Raw genomic sequence first — 21,823 nt, forward strand, 5'->3', positions numbered from 1 at the left:
TCAGAAGAAAACAAAGCATTGGACCATAAGAGGATTGAGCCGCCTAACTTGCTCCCTTGGGGTTGCCAAGATTTGTGCCTGTATGGAAATTGATGCCTGTCAGCTTTTCTATGACTCAACTCTGACAACATGCATGCATCTGTGTTGCTGTTCACATGCTGTGCTATGACAAATGAGTAGCGCTTAATTTGTGAATGATTATGCAGGCTGCGGGTGCCCTAAACCCCTTTGAACTTGTAATTGCCCCTGGTTTCAGTAATGAACATTAAGGAAGATTCAAAAATGTGTAGCTAATTAAACACTTGCTCCCACCCACATTTTTTCTTCTTTCCTGCATTTTTCCATCTTCATGCTGCATGAGAGAGTAGAAGAGGAGGAGCAGGAGTTGGAGGAGGATGAGAAAGAAGGAGGAGGTTCTGCATTGGGAGGCATGCACTGCTGTTGTCGCTCTCTTTATCTAAATAATTGTACAAGCTGGTTTATGGGCTTTAGAGAGGTGCTTTGTGTGTCAGCTCCTGCAGCCTAGGGGACATTGGGGATCTAGCTTTCCCCACAATCAATATTCAGAGATTCACATCTGGAGCCAAGACCTGCTTTGCTCAGATTTGAATTTATATATTTATTTTCCATCTTTATTTGATTCTTGATTGGTTGTCCTCTTCCTTTATCCATCTCTGTGTTATTATCAGTGAATAGAAAACCTGTTTTTTTCTTTAGAGGCTTACTGGTCTATCAAGCTTGCTCTTTTATATGGCTTCGAATGGTGCAAGGCAGAATGTGGTTTGACAGAAACCAACAAGGCGCTAACATTTCTAATTGTAATAAGACACTAAAACACATGGTTATGGTTTTTCTTTTTCATTTTGTCACTTTACATTCAGAAACTACATTGTATATTTAATGATTACTATGTGGTGAACAGTCACAAGGCACAGTGCAATAATGAAGTGGAAAGACAATGGCTTTCCACCTCTCACTTTTTCACAGATCAAAAACAAAAAGCAAAATAAAAAATCTTTAGAAAAAAAAAGTGCATTGGGCATATAGAAAAGTATATCTCGATGGATCATTCTCTGAAAAATAAGTTAGAATTAGTCATGTTGAATTTCAAGCGTATGTAAACATCAGTTTTCAAAAATTGCCAAATTACCAAAGTTCCAGATGCATAACTGGACTTTGACTATGGCATCCTAGCACATTCCTATTCTGTTTACAAATTAGGTGGCCTATGAATGCCTTTGATTTGCATTTGATTTTATTTAAGAATATCAGAGTAAAGGCAAATTATTGTAAATATTCCCATAGTTTTAAGATTTTTATTTATAAACCATTTTGAAAATCATGAATGAGTTTCCTCCCATTTAATGACTCTGTGCTACTTTGTGTAAATATATTATATATGTATCAATACCCCCTAAAGAAGTGGTTCCAAGGTTGCAAAATGAAGCAATTTTCAAGAAATGCAGAATTAATATTTTTCCAAAGCACTGCTTGTATTTCTGACAAAAATGCTCAAGTATTCTGGATAAATGTCTGTTTTTCAGTGAGAGTCCTGGTAGAGGGCAAGAGGCAGCTAAAGGAGCAACAAATTGGCCTGCTCAGCCTCAGTGTTTGATCTGGACTGGTCTCTTACCTTAAAAAAAACAGTCCATATGTTCAAAAGGAGAAAGAGAGAAAATATATCAATGGGGAAAATTGGAAGGTGAGGAAGTGTTGGGGAGAGGGGGCGAGAACAAGAGACATGGCTCCCATTTATAAGGATCCCACTGTGCAGGAATCCCACTGCCTGCCTATGGACTGAGTGCTGAGTGAAACAAAAGCATGCATTTGAGAAAAATCAGGAAAAAAAGGGGGGGAGAGAAAATTGCACAAAATAGCAGAAGAGGGATTTGGTGGAGCTATAAGGTCCCATGACAAACCAGACAGTGAAACACATAGGCTGTTTTTGATTTTGTCTCTGCGCCTCCATCCTTCAACCTTTTGTCTCTCTTTGCCTCCCTCCCCAGTTTAGCCTGGTTTGCTGTTTCCATGTCGGCTGCTCCTTTTCCCTTTTGCATTTTCCTTCTCTTGGTGTGAGATGAATATCAAAGTGGTGCTGAGGCTGCTTGGAAGCCTGCAGCAGAATCTCATTGGCCTCCATTGTGCCCTGCAAAAAGCAGCAGCAACAGCAACAGCCACCGCTGGAACAACTCCTGCCACTGCCCCACAATCTATCATGGGAGCAATGAGACTAGTCCTTAGGGCAGAAACCTAGAATAGGTTTGAGGTAATTTAAGGGAACTGACTCTAAGATGTGAAACCCAAATCCTCTTCTATGTTTTGTTATGAGTAAGTCAACCCACAAAAGTTTAAAAGGGGAAAGCAACACAGAATCAAAAACCACCATACGATACATGCATACTATTTCATCAAAGAATAGCATGTGAGGCCCCTTACTACAGTCACATTCCATCTTTTTTCTCATCGAATCAGCTCAGATATGACAGACAGGCCTGAAATATAAATATAAACAGCCTTCGAACTTTTTCATAGATCCAAATTGAACCTTTTGGCATGCAAAAATAACATTGACAAATGAACATTGCACATAACCCTGAAAATGCAACCACCTTTATGACACATGAAACAATGCTGAATATTGACTAAGTGACATTTTTGAGATTTTTGAGATACATTTTTCAAAAATGGAAAATTGTATATGATCTTTTCTTTCACTACCAATGATCTAATCATTGGTAGTGAAATGACTCATCCCTCAACAAATACCTTTAAAAGCATTTTTGTAAGGTAAAATGTACCAAAGTTCCAGGAATATAAACACTTGTGCAAGGCGGTATAGATGTTAGGTTGTAGTGTTTTGACTAAAGGATGAACTAACAGCACTAACGGCAGGCAAATGATCCCAAAGTGGGGTTTGGAGCAGAGTACGTCTTTAAAAAAAAAAAAAAAAGACTTGTTAGCTTAACACATGTGTGTTCTTAAGAGTCTCTGTTCTGAGCAGTGAGTTTATAAATCTGACTGCCTTCAGCAGGCCATGCTCCGTTTGTTGTCTGCTGTGGTCAGGGCATGTGCAGTCACCTCTGCAGGGGTAAGTCAAACTCATGCTGTGCTCCTGCTCTTCAATGAGGTCAATCCCACTCCAACCACATCATTTAAAGGCATGCATATTGCATCACATTTCAGGAAGCACTTTGAGTAATATCCTGATTTTCTGCATTGTTGTCATACTAGACTATTGCATATGGGTATTTTATTTTCCTTTTTGCAAACACTGTGGTTTTCCACATGGGTTAATCACCTCCTTGCAGTGGGAATATGTCGTAAACAGTCCCTGAATGAAAACACTCATCTCTGCTACTTCATTAAACAACCTGCATTAAGATGCAAACAGCAGGAATGAAAATTAACAGGCAGGGGTGGAAATGAGAGGAAACATGAGAAGTAGCAGGGATGGGCATGTGCCCCTGCATTTACACACACAAAACAGTAAGGTGCTAATTTTCCATAAGCAAACCTAAGAGAATAAAAATAAACAAAAAAAAAGGAAAAAAAAATACTAAAAGGGAGCGTGTAAGCACTTTCTCACACTAATTGTGTGCAGAATGCAGTGTTAATGCGGTGTGCTTTACATGCGAGTGGATTCCATGTGGGGTGAGTTGGCTTTGAAGTGGAGCTGTGACAGATCTGGATTAGGGGGCAAAGTGTAAAGGTCTGATGTCAAAGCAAGAAACGAATTAGAGTTTATTGCGTTCAAATACAGCATTAAATCTTTGAAAAAACAGCAATAGATGCCAAAAGCACACTGTAAATGGTAAGAGAACGACAATGCACTAAAGGGCTCCAGGTGTATTTGTCTGTCTAATACAAATCCACATTTGTATTAGTACAAATGTGGATTTGTACACGTTGCTTTCTTTTCGTTTCCTGCTTTCATTTTGTGACCGTAAATAATCCAATTTGTATCTATAAATTTAAACTTTAGTGTATGACTGTCTTCCTGTGTAATTTCACTAAATTGTATTGTATCTAAAAACATTTTTATATTTTCATAAAATTCTATATTATCAAAAAACTCTGCATTAAACTCTATTTAATTAAGTCCAAGTCTAACCCCAGTTTTATAAAATATGCCAAACTAGAACTCCCAAACAAAGCATAATTACTCTTAGCATTCATTAAAGCACCACAGCAACTTTCCTTTACAACAGCTCATAAGTAAAACTTTAAAAATAAATATATTTGTTTCTTACCAAATGTGCCCTTTACAGATGTACATTGTCATTGTCGAAAAGACAGAAACAAAGTTACCAAAATTGCAATGAAGCAAAACAGCAAAGGGGCAGAATGAGTAGTCGATTTGCAGCAGCAACAAACTTGATTCAGCTCATATCATGTGTGCCTTGGAAAGACAAAACGATCAAACATCTGTAGACAGAGAAGAAGTTCTCATCTAAAATCAAGAGTTTTTCCACTGTTGTGTTTACAGTTGAGATGCTTTGTCTTTGTGGGTCTATCACTGTTATGCTAGCTTGACAGGAGACGAACAGATGGCAGATAGAGGTGGCTTGTATCTCTGTTTTCAGGATTGCTGAGCAGCCCAACATGAGAACAGTGACCAGACAATAGCTGCGCACCAAACCCGAACTTCCTCAATGGTCTCCTCCACTCTCATTAGCAGTGACTTTCAATGACTTCAGAGCTAAACATCACCAAGCAATGTCAAATTGTCTCTAACATATGTTTTGCAAACACTCACAAAGCACCCACAAAAGGCATGTGATGACTCTTTTTCCCTACATCTTCCACTGTTAGTCACACATTTGGATAGCGGCGGTGAACCAAACAGTCGCTTGGGTTGCTACGGGTGATTGGAGAACTGACTTTTGGGCTCCTGAGGCAAACAAGCACATGACAGATTAGTGTGTGGGCCTCCTCCAGGCTTCCACCTCTCTGACCCTCAGGAGCCCCCTCTTTACCCCCTCCCCATGCTTGCTCTTATCCCTAAACCCACTCCCTGCCTCTCCTTTGTCTCCAAACTCTCTTCATCCAAACTCAAAACAACCTAAGGAGGTGGAAAAGCAAACTGAATCTCAATCACAGACGTAAAAGCTAGAGTAAGTTCTTTTCTAAGCTGATGGCTTTAAAGAATAATGTCATTTCAAGAAAATATACAAATAAATACAATTACACAAGATTAGAAGAAAAAATAGAAATGTATTTACATAAAAAATTGAATGTTCCATCATGTGTATTCAAAAGAAGAACAAATATAAAACAAACAGCTTTTGGCAGTTGAAGAAAAATAGAGTTGGGTACTTCAAACTATTTGCAGATGTGTGTCTCCACCAGTTACGGACTGCTCGTACTGGAACAACCCACAAGGATTAGCAGGACTAGAGGAGCTTAAACGAAAAAAAAAAAAAAGTGGGGACACAACAGGACTGAATGTTTAGTCTGCAAAAACAACATACGCTCTCATTTTTTTAGGGGATGGACTTGCACCCTTGCTTATCATATGGAGCAAACATCCGTTGCCAGGGTTCGGCCTTGCCTGTGCCCATGTCTTGTGAATGACCCTTGCCGACTCTTTTATGTGTGCCTATAAAGGGTGGCAGTGAGAGCAGCTCCCACAGGAGGGCTCGACCTGACGATGACACCCTGTTGTCATGGAGACTAATGCTATGTTGGGCTTGGGTTGTTGGTGTGTATGTGAGAGGGAGGGGGGCACTGTCAGTAGTGTATCTAATGATGTTTGCAGCACAATGAACTCAACTCCCCAAAGGTCCTCACTTTTGTGATCAAATGTATTTGATTAAGGTAAGGGTTTGAGATTTGCATTGTTGCACTGGCATTTGGAGCTCTGCAGAGTTTGCAACTTGATCGTGGCTACTTTTATTTCATAAGCTCAGTAAAAACACAGTTCAAGAGGCAGTCCCCTTCAAATAGTCACACTTAAGACATACAAAGAAGTACACTAAATTGTACTGAATCCCACCTTAAATGTTATCATCTGTGCATTTAGTTCTACTTCGCAGCCCAAAGACACTCTGAGTTACCAAAGGATATATCACTTCCCTTTCAAGGAGCCCAAGGGACCAATACACCTGGCTTAGCAGCTTAACAGCAATTCCCCAAACACCCGGGCCAAAGGGTGGCTCGGCACAGAATCTGAGACGCTTGATGTTTGAGAAGACTGCAAACTTACTCATCTGACTGACCACTCTTCCTCTGTTGCACAGTCCTTCCCAACTTCACTACACTGCAGGGAAACTTTCAAGGGGTTTTAACTTCTCTTGTACCCCTACAGTTTCATACATCTTTGAGGGTTTCCATGAGTCAAAAAGACTGGAGTAGAGCTCAAATTGGCTTCTTTGTGTCAGAGTGCTTCCTGTTTTCATTGCGGGTCCGACCTTTGTCTTTACTGGGGTGAGTAAAGGCTAGAAGAGGGTTAGTGGGAAGGAAAGGCCAAGGGCGCCATGGGGCTAATTGTAAATTTTGGAGTTTACTTTAGACTAAGCATCACTTTCTTAAATCTCTTACTCTTTCATCCTTTTTTCCAACTTACATTCCAACTGTACACCCATCCAGTGCCCTCTTGGCCCATGCTCTTGCAGTGGAGTAAAACATTTTACCCCTAACAGTGAAGTTTACCTTACTGATAACATAATCTCCCTGTAGTATTGAAAAGCTTATTCCAACAGTCTGGGATTTCCCTTCCCCTAATGTGGCTGGAAGACATCCAGAAACTCATGGAGGGAGAAAGGGAGAAGGGGGGTGTGGCATTAGAGAGGCTGAGCAAGAGGCAGAATACAAGAAGGAAGAAGAGAGATGGTCTTACCCTCTTCTACCAGTCAAAGCCCACCGATCTGGCCAACCGTTGGCCAATTACATGTGGAGCTTTTAAGGTTGCCAGCTATCTTGCTCCCGAAAGCATGTCCATGTGGCCCCAATATAAAAGAGGTCAGGGATACCATAGCCTCTCTATAGAGTCTGTTCATGTTTTGAGAAATCAATATGGTGTGAAAACTGTATTTCCTTACAGCTGGAATGCTGGCACTGTAAGACTGATGGTAAACATGAGCTGCAATGTGTTTGTCTCTCGAATTTGACTGTCATGACCAAAACAATCTTGTGATCTCTCCCGAGAGAGAGCGAGAGTGTGAGGTCAGAGCAAAGCTTTGGATGGAGAGTAGGAGGGCAGAGGGAGAGGGCAATTTTGTTATACTGAATCTAAAAGCCAACAGTTGTTACTATTGGCCCGTGTTGTTTTTTCGTGTGTTAAGGGGGGTCCTGTCCTTTTGAGCCTTTCAGAAGATGTGACAATGGCTGGATGTTGAGAACATATGTAGGGAGACCCCTGTGGCTCATGGAAGAGGAGCTTCATGCTGGCCCCCTCAGTTTGAGAAATACAAGGCCGCTCCTTTCACTCCTCACCCCTCAGTTAATGAATGCGTGAATGGCAGAATGCCGCTATAGGCCATTCAGGGGCCAAAGTCCCCCAGAATTCACCCTTGGACAAACGCATCCAGCTATTGCAAATACATTTGCTTAACAAATTAAAAGAAAGGAGAATGGTTAATGAGTGTGTGTGCGTGTAGGTGTGTGTGAGTAAGAGTTTATGGGTGGGAGAAATGGATGGTTATGGTGAGAAGAGAAGGGGGATAATTCAATTAGTCCTCTTCCTTGGCATAGAAATGAAAGCAGGTTAAAAGGAGGGGATTATTATTTGTACAAGACTAGCTCAGGCTTTGCACAAAAGAAACAAATAAAGATTGGAGAACATCCACAAGCAAGGAGATGTTAGAATGGGGCGAGCAGCAGCAAAAGAGGGTCTTGAAAGCTTTGCTTGGTCTGAATTAAACAGGTCTCTGAAAGATGTTTCTTTCTCTGTGCTTTGCCCCAACCAATCCTAACCACCTTTTCTTATTTCAAACACAATTCACAGAAATCTGTTGGTTGTTCTTCACAAGCGTTCTTTTGTAAATGGAAACTGTAAAAGAAAATCAGAGTCTTTCAGATGTTTTCATGCATTTTGTGCATCCATAAAGCATTTGTCTCCGATCATGAAGTTAAAAATAAATACCAACAGCAGAAAGAGTCGCTCTCAAAAAAACAGCACATTTAGCCTCAGTCCTGCCTTCAGTGTGTGAATGAAGCCTGATCAGTGCAGCGCGGTGAGAAGCTCTCCCGTCAGGGAGCAACGGCGCTGTGAACAGCTGTGAAGTCATTTTGATAATGATGAGAATAATAAGCGTGCAGACTGGCGTGGTGGAGCCGCTAAGGCCTGCAAGGCTCAGGGCTTTGCTGTTGCAGCTTCACTGCTCCTGAATAGATAAAAGTGATTAAAGCACTCCTGATTATCCCTGACCAATATGTAATGGATTTACAGCCCTTTCAATTAGGCTGTATTTGCTGGCCGCTTATTACTTGGGCTTTTGGTTAGGTAATCAGGGTAGAGGGGGCTTTCAGCTGGGAGTGGGCACTTTGGTAAAGGGGTAGGGGGCTGTACACTTTGTACAGGGGGCACCTGACCCTCTTTATTGCATGGGTGATATGTGAGACCCCCAGCTTTTTACTAAGACTTCCTTACTTTTCCCATCCCCCTTTTCCTCCCCACGACTGATCTACATTGTCACTCCTACTTTCTGCAGCCAAGAGTTACAAGCTAAGGCAGCTTTTGTATCTCACCACAGCCCCCTCCCTCTGAAATCTGACCCGTGTAGCAAAATCAATACAGCCTGATGTTCTGATAATGTCCTGACATTAGCAAGGGTGAGAGGACATGTCGACCACCCCTTTTAATAAGGCACACACAGATAAGCAGAAATGTAGTCAGTGCTAGACTATCTGTTTTATCAAATTATATTTGAAGTTTGAAACTATAAATCCAGATAGAGCAAAACTGGTTTCTTTAATAAGGTGAGCACTTTTAAATTATTTAAATGGAATAAATTAATTAGAATTGGACCAATTCAATCAGATAAAAAAAATTTCCAACTCAACTGAATTTTAGTTTTCTTTAATCACTGAGACGTTGCCGTTGAAATAACTCAGTTTCTACAGAAACACCACCTACATTCTTCTGCCAAGATCTTCCAGACAAACAGCGCAAACAGTGGATTCCTGTATCCATGCTTTCATGAAAGTTCACACAGCATCTTAGCTGAAAGGAGAGCCACCAAATGCCTCTGTGACCCATTTGCTTCAATGGTTGGCGTGTGTCCATTCAAAGATGGTATTCTCAGTAAATATCTCCTCTTTTTAAAGCCATTCCCAAAAAATGTATGTGTGAAAATCTCTTCTGACCAGCCCATATCACAACAGCAACCCTGTAATGTTCAAAATCCCTAAACTCACATTTCTTCCTTTAAGCTAATGTTTAATTTGAACTTTAGTAAATTGTCTAAAGTTTCCTACAAAATGTCCAGATTCATTCTCACATAAAGCTTGCTGAGTGGCTATTTGTATTAACTAGCAACAGATGAGGAGTAGCCATTTATGTGCTTTCGCTGAGTGTACATATGAATTTAGTTTTGAAGCCAAATGTATTGTTTGCTTTTTCTTTTCTCTTTTTGGTTTATTGTTTGTAGTAGTAAACTATAACATTTATAATGTTAGGTTCAAAAATCTATAACATCAGGGCGGTATTACTGGAGCTGTGGTTCCTGATAGTAGATGGAAGTTGCCCAAATGAAACTCTGTTCAGGGCCGCATACAAACTTGGCTGGCTCTGAAATCAGGCATTGCAGAGCTGAGCTAAGTAAACAGTCCAGAGTGATGAGATTGACCTGGTCAGTGTGGCCCTCTGACAGGAAGCTGAAATCAACCTTTCACTTGCTCAAACAGAAGCTACCGATGACCAATATGTGCATGTGATATTTCCTAGGACATGTTTCTGCAGAGGTTGTTATGAGACAAATGTAGCTCTAAGAAAGGCTTACCGTAAGGTGCTGGAACAGCCACGCCCTCATGATGTTTGTGGCCACCTTGGGGAAAATGCCACGCTTTTTCTGCCTCTTCTTATCCTTGTCTGGATCATCATCGTCTCCTGTGCCAGGCGATGCAACGCTGTTGTCTAAGCCATCTCCTGGGCAGAAACCAAACCGGGGGTTAAATAACGTCTCAAACCACATCACAGGATGAAACACTGAAAAAATACAGTCAAAGCTGAGTTTAAGGTTTATGATGGATGGATAAACAGACAAATACCACAGATTGGAATTCAAAACTGATGCACTTAGGCTGAAAGATTTGGTGCAAGCAAAGCTGGTGTTGTGTTGTGAAGGTAAGGCGGTAGGGGGATTAGGATGGCCTTAGATGAAGGCCTGCGTGGAGGCTGCAGGGTTTACACAGAGCTGCTTCATACCCCAGAGCACGAGAAAGGGGAATAAGGGTTAATGGCTCAAATGTTATGGTTGGGCACTGAAACGTTGTGTTCTTCATCCCACTTCTCTACTCGGAAGGGGAAATAAAAAGAAATGAACAAGGAGCTTTCAAATACAGTGGAGACTAGGACTCATGTCATTAATTCAATTAAATTTGCATGCTTGACTTAACACAGAGCATTTTTCCCATCCTTTGAAGAGAGCCAAAGGGGACAGAATAGAGTTATGCAGATATGTACAGTAAAAAAAAAAAAAATAGAAAAGGATTCATGAATTTACAACATCCAGTTGATCTGCGTGAGCACTGATTTGTGATTTGAAGGGGTTCATTGTTGCAGTTCGATGCACATAATGGACTCGTCCTTCCCACCCCCAAAACTCCTCCTAAATCTAGCCATAAGATTAGCATGACAGGCCAGTGCCAGCTATGCCTGCATTAATGTCCATCAGCGTTTGATTTCTTGGCAAAAACATGGACACACGCCTCCTTCAAACTGAAGTTTCCATCTTTGTCCCTTGCTTTTTTCTTGTTCCTCTACCCTGGCATTAATTGTGCATTAGCAAAAATGATTTACTTTTAACAGTCATGGTTATTTTTTCTTGCCCCCGGGCACGAATGCCTTGAAAGCCTTCCTTGAGGGCATCTAAATTATGTATCTGAAAAGCTCCTCCACTAAGGAAGCGAAGGACCCTGACATTCTCAAAATTCAGATGCACATGTCCTCCTGTTTTTGGCGAGGCATCAATCACAGCCACCTATACAAGCCTTAATCTCACATAAATATTTCAGCTAATAACATTAAAAAGGGGGAAAGAGAAAGGATCCGACTGGTGGTGTAATCAAATGCAAAATAAATGAAGAACACAAGGCCAGCAGGGGCCTGCACTTCTTCAAAACTTTTTTGTCTTTCTTCATGTTTTTCCAAACTTCTTCTACTTCTCGGCCAGTGCTGTGTTTTTCTTTGCACATCATTGGCTTGGAGCCACAAGGAACAGATAAACAAAGAAGTGCCGACGACAAGCTAAAGAAGCAACCACCCTCCTGAAGGACATATGGGAATGGGACACAGACGAGGGGTGTTGTAATTGTAGAATGGGCATTCATTAGCAGCAAATGCCATAAATCCCAGGCTAAGTACGAATCCTTGTTCAGGAAAGCCTAAAACAATAAACGTTGGTCCCTACCCTGACTGTGAGGGGCTTCCTGAGAAATGCGACCCAGACGGAAGCTGAGTCCAACTCCCCCAGTTTGCTCAGAAACTTACAATAAAAACACAACCAGTGAGCTGTGAATTTTAACCACCCTGCCTTTGTTTCTTTGCTTTTGAGCTTCGCTGAATAATGTTTATGCTCCGTTGTGTGTTTGTTTGTATGGCACCAGGTTTTGTGTTGATTTTTGAGCTACTCTCCAAATCCCTCTCCTGCTGTGAGCAGTCAGGCTCATCCAATAGAGCCGCACAGTGGCCAAAAGGCTGGCAGATTAATTTTATTGACGTTTCCATTTTCACTGCAATGTGATAGCCTTCCCTCTGGTCAGGGCCGGTGCGATCCGTGCGTATTTACAGACTGACCTGTCACTTCATTACCCAGCATGCTTGCTGCCTCCTGCTCTAGTCCACGAGGATGTAACCAGACTCCCCCTGCGTTTTTGCCCCTCTCTGTCTTACACTGATACTGGCGTGTGTCTACAGATCCGACTTCTACAGCAGCAAGTCTGTGTACAACTTCAATGGCTGTCTTTGAATCTGTTTATGCCCCAACATTATACTTCTTCGCAAGAATAAAGAAGAACAAAGTGTGGACAGAAAATAAAAAAAGAGAAAGAAACAAAGGAAAAAGAAAAAAGGAGAAGCAGGAAGGATAAAGGAGGAGTAGAAATAGAATAAAGAAGATCCAACTTGCTCAACCTCATTACATCTGAAGGAGAGCTGGTGCTTTGCATCCACCCCCACTCCTTTCTTATGAGCGAGAGAAGGAACGCTGCAGGGCAAATTGTCCCAAACGCTAATGGCTTCTGACTGTTCCCTGGCAACTCTGCCATTCTAACCTGTGGATGTGCACTCTGAGAAAAAAAAAAAAATTGGGTAAGGGAAAAAAAAGTACAGGGCAGAGCAGAGGGAAGCGTCCCATCATCTGGCCATGTGACACAGATGGGGGTTGGCTATTAGGAGGCAGTCGAAAGGCCTAAGGGAGCCGAGGTGCTGGAGTGTAGCCCCAGGCACTTTTGGAAAAGCAGCGCCCTTGGAGACAAAAAAAAAAAAAAAAGATAGCAGCACACCCCCACCCACCCACGTTCCCCTCTTTTCTTTCTTCCCTTCAACCTTTTCTCCTTCCTCCTTCTCCCTCACTCCATCAAGATCTTGACTTAAAGTGTTTGCAATGAAAGTTTCTTTGCATATTTTCATACGCTCAGGGACTGCGAAAGTGTAATCAGGCAAACACGGAAGACAATGACCGGACGCAATGAGGGTAAGAGAGAATGAATAAGCACGCTGGCAAACAAACAAGCCCAAGTCCAAGAGCACATTATACGCTCACATACATTCCCTCTCTCATCACCAGTGGGCGGTTATTAAAAATGCATTCAGATATATCTCCTTGTGAGTAAATTGGTCTCAGGGCTGAGCTCATTATCAGGCTGAGAAAGGACTGTAAACACATAGCATCTCTGCTTATCTAATGTTGGTACGTTCGAGGTCCCTTTAGGAAATGTTATGCAAAAAACAAATGAGCAGAGTACAAAGTGTCCCATGGTCTCTGCTGAGACTATACGGGGAGACTTCAGGGAGGCTTTAATGACAAGAGAGCCAATGTTTCATGTTCAGGAGGTAACGTCCCACTGGGGAAGCCACCATGGTTAGGTTAACCATAGAAATATTGCACATATGACCGCAAGTAAGAAATATTCCCACCCATGAAAACCACACTTAAACTTAGCTATGGTTAGCAATGAAGAAATTGGAGGTCCATTGGGAAGCTGGCTGGTGAATTTACAATTTTCTCCCTGTCAATGAACAAGTCATCTGCTCACAAACAATTTTGGGTGCAGAAGTTGGTAATGAGGGAAGAAAACAAAAAGTTAGCCATTTCAGTATCAGTAAGGTCTTCTGAACATGAAGTCAGAGGGAGCAAAGAATCGACAATAAGTTCTGTCTTCAATAGGGAGTACATCGAACATCAAACTTTTTAGCAAAGTTGATGAACGTCATCCTTCTGGAGTCCAACTCTATCTGACATAGAACGTCTGCAGGGTTTTGCAAATCTCACTTAAAATAAAACTATTTTCTCCACAGGAACACCTGTTTAGCTGCAGAGCTGGATAATACTGGCTCCTCTCTCACACAGATTGTGAGCCCAGTGTACAGAATTACTGATTGTTATGATAGAAAAGCTTCCTAAGAGTCATTATTAATTAGAATAAATAATGAAAAATTTAACAATCTATCACAACAGTAAATAAATGTTATTTATTGTGGAGATTTTGTTAGAAAAATCTGTTGATAGCAGTGAACAACTTTATATTGCATAGTGGAAAAAAAGGCTAAATCAGTGAGGAATTGTGTGTCTCATAAGGCAGTCAATGACTTGCACTGTTTTTTTTTTTAATTTGGTTGTGTTTGTACAGATTCCTCTGTCACATAATCTGTAGGATTTTACTGTATTTATAGACTTTAGTGCTGCTTAAAGGGACAGTCCCCCTTCTTGTGAGAAATAATTGTTTTATTTAATTTTTATGAAAGCTAAATTTTTGAATTATCCAGAAAGCATACGATTGCATCTTGTTCAATCACAGATTGGAGCTTTACAAAGTTGGTAGTTTGAAGTTGCTCGATAGATATTGTTTATGTTTTTTTTTGTTATACTTAAAAAGCTCATTGCTTCAATGTAGTGAAGCAAAAGTGTAGAGCTTACTAAAGCTGCTGCTAAAGTTACTAATTACAACACCTCTTCAACCATGACTGCCGCCAGACCAGACTAGTCAGGCATGTTCAGCCAATCAAGAAGAGAAAATTCACAAAGATAGTTAGAGTAAAGCACGAGTAGATGGAGAACTACAGGCTATAAGAGCTATTTTGAATTCTCTACCTTAGCAGAGTATTCTGACCCGTCCCTCCACCCTCCTATTACACCACCTCCATCCCTGCAGGCTTGGCCATGGAGAATGAGGAGAAAAGAAGAAGGGGGATTTAGAGCCTCCCTTTTCCCTCTTTTTCTCTTCAACTTTTCAGCCAACATAAGCGGCGTTTAGCACATTCAGTCCCCCCAAATGGCAACGAATGAGGGAAGCAGTGGGGGCTCCTCTTTTGTCCGTCTGGTTACCCCTTTTATTTACTCTGGATTTACGGAGGGGTCTTTGCCGACTCTGGGACCACATGCTTTTGACACATGCACAATCTCCTTCCCCTACACACACGCACAAATGCGAAGAGGCTTTTTTCACCCTGGTGGAACAGCTAGCCCTCTGTTGCTCCATGGTCACTGAGGATTACCATCCTTCTTGCTACAACCACATGCTAGCAATATGCTTCATGCTCATCCAAAAAGACCCTAATCCCTTTACTGATAAAACATACTTGATCATCTGTTGTTTTTTTTTTTGTTTTGTTTTGTTTTGTTTTTTTGTTTTATTTAAGTAAGCCATCAGGACATTTTTGTTTCTCTGTGTGAATGCACCATATGGTGAGCAGCCCTCGCTCAGATCCATACAGTAGATGAGGGCTCTAGACGAAACAGTCTTAGTGTGCACGGCACCGCTGCAGCCTGCGTTTTACGCTGATTATTTCCTGATCTGTGCTTAAACAAGCAGCAGCCCCCTTTGCACTGGACCATAAAACAACAGCTTAGTAAACAGCAAGCATGCTGACAAATTGGTGGCGCTCAGGCCGGAGTCATTAACAGCCTTAAAACCTGTCAGAGCAATTACAACAAACTCTCTCCTTCAGCAAGTCCGCCCGCCAAACTCAGATGTTGCTGCCCGCCTCTCGTCTGCCACCCCCCTTTACCACCGGGACACATGGCTGAAGGTGAAAGAGAAACACAATCATCCTCTCTACATTTTTTTTCTATATCTCCAAAAGCATCCCTGAGAAATAAAGACAAGCGTATATGTGAAACACAGCTGTACCTGAATCCCGAGGACCGAAACTCAGAGATTCATCAAGCATGAGAGGTAATGTCGGGTTGTCTCCCCCATCCCCTCCCAAAAAAAAAGTACATCATTAAGTGTACCCTTAAATGAAGTGGAATAAGAGCTTTTAATTAGATGTTGTTTTCTGTGTGTGGGGAAGTGAGGCAGTCAAGCAGTAAGAAAGGCGTGGAGAGAAGGACAAAGTGAAATGTGTGTGTTCGCGCGTGCGTGCGTGTTTGTGTAGGGGTGCTCATCAGCTCTTGTACAGTACCTCCCTTCTCTGCCCCTTTCTCTAAGCCTTCTAAACCTGCCATCGGCCAGATATCTCTATGTCATCCCTGGAATGTCAGAGATAACTATCGCCTCTTCACCAAAACGAGGCCTCTCTCTTCTCACAGGCGCAGCGCTGACCCCACTGTGCACATCCCTGCCGTGGAGGGTGAGGTAGAAGAATTGCAGGCAAGGGAGGTGGGGGGGGACAGAGGGTAGGATGAAGGGTGTAGAGTTGGAGGGAAAACATGTTTTTAACAACCAGTTAGGCTATTTTACCTTATAACCCAAAATATGGGCTGGAGTGAAGCCACCCTCCTCTTTCAGCTTCTCCCCTGGAGCCAAAGAGGAGTATTGGGTCCAGAAGTAAGAGGGAGGCAGGGGGGAAGTTTAGGATTTTTCTTTTACCAGGGTCATTGACTGTGCCTCCCTTAATCTTTTTTATATGCTCCAACTCTGCCAAGAGCCTAAAATATCCCTCCAATTAACCTACAATAACAACATCAGAATTGTCTAGCTTTGGTTGTGTATCTGTGGATCCATATTTTCTACAACTTTCCTGCAGTTCTTTGAATATGTGAAACACATTAGATCATCTCTACCACCTTTGCACATTGTCAAATTTAAGTCTTTTGCCAAATTATCTTTGTAGAACAAAACAAGCTCAATATGTTTGGATAAAGAGCACTGATTATTGAAAAGTCTTCCCAAAGATTCCCATTTAGATTTAGGGCTAGACTTTGACACATAGTAGGTCTTCTAGATGGTATTTGCAGACTAATATTCTCTAAACCAATACAAAACAGCAGCATCAACTCTGATACTAAATTGCACAAAGTGTCGTGACTAATTAGGTGACTTTTGGTTTTTATTTTTGGGTATTAGAGTAAAGGGGTGTGACTACAAAATCAACTCCACACTTTTGCTTTTTATTTCTATAAACTTTATTGCACAAATGTGGATATGTATTATGATAACATATCTCGGAAGGGGACTTGCCACCCATTAGGAGATTTATTTGAGAAGCAAAATAGTTGGAAGGGGAAGAGCTGGAATAAAGATGTATAAAAGAAAAGAGGGAGGCTGTCGCAGATGTCAGGACCCAATTTGCATGAATGGCAAAGGGCTAAATTGCAGGGGTTGGGGGAGCTCCTATCCAACCCCTAACTCTGCTTCTTTTTTGGGAGGGGGACTAAAAGGGAGTTTTGATGCCCATGACTGCCCCTCACTCAGAAGACAAGGATCAGTGGCTAATGAAGGGCTTTGGGTCTCCACCAGACATTTCACACTTTCTGCCTCCCTGACAACTCCACCCTTCTGTCTAATCTCTAAACACAGCAGCAGAAGCTGCTGCTGCTCCATCCTTACATTTGAAATCAAATTGAGCTCTTTTTTTTTTTCTTTTTTAATTTGCAAACCTGCACGTATAGAATAGGAAACCAAGACTTTCTGTGTCTTTTTACAATAGCACAATAAAGACTTTTCACAGTGGGGTAACCAGCATTTCGGCTCGACTTACTCTATAATTTATAATTGTTACAACAGAAAAAAAATAAAAACAGAGTTTGGAATAACAAAAGAAGTATATATAAGTCAGAGGGTTGATGCTACGTTAAATATCAAAGAACAGGTATTTCCCTAAAGTAATTTGGTCTCTGTTGATTTGAAACAAGTGTGATTATTAGTAAAACAAGCTGTTTCCAAACTTGTGTTTTTTTACTAACTCGCTCTAGCTCCAAGAAAATCGACAAGCTGCTCAGCTTTGGAATGATAATGTTCTGAAAAATGAGAATCAAGAAATGAAACGGCGCATAAGAAATCAAAGAAATTTGCCGAGGCGCCATATAGATCTGTCTGTAAGTGAAGAATGCTCTGAGATGTCAACTGTAGTGATACTTATGACAAAGTATATAATAGACAAGGCACTGAGTTAAAATGAGACCAAAAATAAGTTTTATGCAAAAGTCTGGGACAGGGACAATAAATATGATCAATGGAGTAATACACAATGTCATCCTGCAAGAAAAAGCTAGTAGCTCTGATTTTGTAATCAAGAAAAGCAACTACTGTTTATGGTGTTGTATGATCTGAAAAGTCTTGATTTTCTGACTTCAGTGGCAATTAAAGGACAAGACATACACGTTTCTTTTATAAAGAGAGCAAAACCAAATTGAGTCTTCTGATAGACTTCTGATAGACTTGTGACAGACAGTACCATTAAAAACAAAATTAGCAGGTATGCGGGACGTCTACACATAAAACTTTGTGGTCGAAAGAGTAAATGAAATAAAAGGTTTATAAATCAACAAGTCAACCATCAGATTGTAGCCTCTGCTCAGCAGCCCTCTCATCAGCCAAATGCCATAGGTTTTTTTTTTTTTTTTCCTCCCTGCTCTTTTTTTTCCACACAAATGTCCTGGAGGCAGGGAACAAAGCGAGCAGAACTGATTACTGCACTGTTGCTCCGCTCCGCCAGTCTAAACTCTGTTTGGCTTCCTAATGAGCTCACTAAAAACCCAATTCATCACCCATAACCCCTTCTCAACCTGCCTTGAAATCCTCCATTATGGAAAGTCAAGGACAGTCAGTTTACAGGCTTTGGGCTGGGGTCAGGGGCTGCGAAGGGCGCATGGCAGTGGCTGTGACAACAGTTCAGCCAAGGTTACTTTGACACAAGGCATACTCATGTGCCATGTGAAGAAACGTGCTTATTCATTCAGTCTACTTTTGTCCTAAAACTTTATTGATGCTGGTAGACTCTTGCAAAGTATTCACACCCCTTTAGCATTCTATGTCATGATGTCATGCAGATACTTCATGACATTTTCCAGACTCATCCTTTGAGTCTTTGATTAGGCGTCATCCAGCTTCATTTATTAAACTTTCAGTTGCTTTAAAAAGTTTGAATTGTTGCTCTTGCTGAAAGTTTAGACAAGTTTTGGTTCTTGTAGTCATTTATTGTAAGAAAAATAGTCCCACATCATCACAGATATCCAGCCCTACTTAAGAGTGGAGTTTTCCTCATGCTCATATTTTCATTTCATGCAAATCCCACCAGGAGTGTTTGTCAGTCTGAGACTTTAAAAAATGTTAAAGTCCCAGTAAATTTTTGTGTTTGTGATGACGGCACAGAAAACCATTTTTTTCTGGCGCCGTTCTCAAACAACCCATTGTTTGAAACCCATTGTAGAAAGCAATATATATATATATATATATATATATATATATATAACCACAACATGCAAAGTATTTTGTGGGGATTTATGTAATAAAACACAAAGTCGACCATAAATGTTAAATTTATGGTCGACTTTATCGTTTGTATTAATTGTTTGGATATCTAGAGACTTAAATTATTTTATTTAAGTCTCTATTTTATTTTGAGAAATAAAATAAACATGCATGGACTTTTGCTTAGGGTTTCTGCGAGGCAAAATGTAAACCTACCTAGTCTCAAATCTTGTGCAAGCTCTTCACAATTCTCTCATTAATACCCTCTTTCCATAATCTCATCAACCATAACAAGACTTCCAGATCCTATTAAATAAAGCACCTCATAGGATGATGCCACCACTGAGTTTCACCATGGCGTCACAGCAGTGTTGGTCATTTGTCCCTGTGTTTTGCATGCAGGCTGAATAGTTAAACTCAACAGAGCACCTTACTCTTGTTTGCTGATCCCCTACCTGGCTTGTGGCAAACTGTTATGGACATTTTTTAAATTTTTTTATGGTGATATACTTTTTCAATTTTCTGCATGGCATCAATATTCTTGTGTTCTTCACTAAAGAATGCTGAGTTGATCAGAAAGAGTTAGCTTAAGTTCCCCTATCCTTCATGTCCTTGCCTCATTTTGCAAAACCAGCAGTGTCCCAGTCTGAGCGGAGGAATGTTCGGTTTGATGATTGCAGCAGCGGGAATGTCCCCGATCAAGTCAGCCTTCGCACCAGAGATTTCAGGTTTAATACCCTTTCGTCCCTTTCCTGCAAAGACAGGAATGTGGAGGGAATGTAGGAGGGTGGTGAGAAATCCTTCAGAGAAAGAAAAAAAGAGATGCGTAATGCAGGCAGAGCATCGAAGGTGTATCGTCAACAGTAAAGAAGGTGGAAAAAGAGCTCAGAATCCAAAGTCTGATGGTTGGAGGGAGGGGTCAGAAACCGAGAGAAGAAGGAGGAGGACAACATAGGGTTGGAGTAAACTCCCACTGTTCCTCATTACATGAAGCTGAAATGATCCTCCTGACACCTGGGCTGTAACCAAGAGATTACAGAATTGATGAATCCTTGGTTTAAAATGCAGCTGTTTTATTCTGCTTTAGTAATTAATTCTTTTTCCAATAATGTATTGATTAAGCGTAGCCCCTGATAAAGTTCAAACTGAGAGAGATCCCTCCAGGGGCTTTGGGTTGGCCCGCTCCAGAGAGTCAATGAAAACTTCCTCCCTTCACCTGCATCTATCTCTCTCTGTCAGTGCAGTTTACCCTCATAAATTAGTCAGATCAGTGAGGAGCTGATACTGTCTGCACTCTTGCTGATATATTTCCCTGTTATTTTGAAGCAATCATGTCCACACAAATGCAGATGTGCTTTCTGACAAGTCCATCACACACACAACTCAGGGAAAACATAAAAAGAACGAGCCAAAAGGAAGAGTTCAAATGCATTCATTTACCTAAACAGTTTTTCCTTTGCGCTCCTTCTTATTCTTATCCTGAGCCTAGGAGGGAATTACGGCATGCAGAACGAGAGCATCTCATTTCACAAAACTACTCTTTCATTCTTTTTATCACTGTATTTTTCCTAACAGTTGTGAATAACAGCCTGATCAACAGAGGGTAGAGTACATATCTCCTGGGAGCCAACTAGCAGAGAAATCAGATCCAGCTTTATATGAGAGTCTGCTGCTCACGTCTTGTCAAGACCCCTCACCTACAGGCTTCTTTACAAGTCTATAACCGGGGACCACTGTCCTCCACAGGGCCTTGACATAAATTCACTCATTCTTATAGGAAGCAGAAGCATTTGATTCAGCTCCATGATGCAACATCCGTATGGAAACAACCATGCAAGGAAATATAGTTCCATTTTCTAACAACGGTAGCAAATGGGATTTTCTCTCAATATAAAATAAAATGGACTACTCTGACACATCATTAATAGGTAGTGACAAATAACCGGTGACCCAATGAAGAGGAAGGAGTCAGTTAAAAGCCATTTTCAATATTAAAACCTAATGAAAAAGTGAATGAATTATGAAGGTAGAAGGGAAAAAATATAATTAGAAGGTGGAAGTAGAGCTTAATACGTTTACCCGGGACTATTTCCTTTCGTTAATGGGACAGCAGCAAGCAAAGAGGCAGTTTTCACCAGGCCAGTATTGACTGTCTGCCCCACTCCATAAGGTAAATCCAGCAGGTCATTTCATTAAGGCCCAATTCCATGGCACTAATTTTGATCTGAGGCGCTCGACAGCTGCTGGCATGTAGAAATTGCAATCAGTGGGATCGGAAGAGTAGGAGCCAATTGCTCCCACAAAAAGCACTAGATGTCAGATATATAACTACAGATGTGCACATTTTTTGACAACCCTGATTAAAGGTATAAAAAATATTCTTTTATATTTATTTTTATGTTGGTCAGACTTTATAATGACTTCTAATTAATAATTTAGAAGATTACCTGATCTATAGTGATATGATATAGTGTAAAGAAAATTGTTTTGCCACTTGGCTGTACAAAGATCCATGTTTATCTTTCTCAGTGTGTCACCTCAGTGTCACCAACTCTTCTTAACAATCAATTTATTGCTTTCTACAATGGGTTTCAAACAATGGGTTGTTTGAGAACGGCGCCAGAAAAAAATGGTTTTCTGTGCCGTCATCACAAACACAAAAATTTACTGGGACTTTAACATTTTGTTAAAGTCTCAGACTGACAAACACTCCTGGTGGGATTTGCATGAAATGAAAATATGAGCATGAGGAAAACTCCACTCTTAAGTAGGGCTGGATATCTGTGATGAGGTGGGACTATTTTTCTTA

The 21,823-nt window shown here is 41.0% G+C and overlaps 1 protein-coding gene across 8 annotated transcripts in view; it reads right to left on the reverse strand.

Moving 5' to 3' along the window:
- Window positions 1-21,823, reverse strand: part of meis2a (Meis homeobox 2a) — a 96,292-nt gene that overhangs the window by 45,099 nt on the left and 29,370 nt on the right. For 7 of the 8 annotated variants that reach the window (XM_055038812.1, XM_055038809.1, XM_055038811.1 and 4 more), the window contains one exon: window positions 9,942-10,087. In XM_055038812.1, the coding sequence (XP_054894787.1) occupies window positions 9,942-10,087 (146 nt within the window). The remainder of the gene's footprint in view (window positions 1-9,941; window positions 10,088-21,823) is intronic. The other variant, XM_055038810.1, reaches the window with a different exon arrangement.

Source organism: Poeciliopsis prolifica, unplaced genomic scaffold (genome assembly GCF_027474105.1).
Source record: "Poeciliopsis prolifica strain line A6 unplaced genomic scaffold, Auburn_PproV2 SCAFFOLD013, whole genome shotgun sequence".
In the NCBI taxonomy this organism is placed as follows: Eukaryota; Metazoa; Chordata; class Actinopteri; order Cyprinodontiformes; family Poeciliidae; genus Poeciliopsis; species Poeciliopsis prolifica.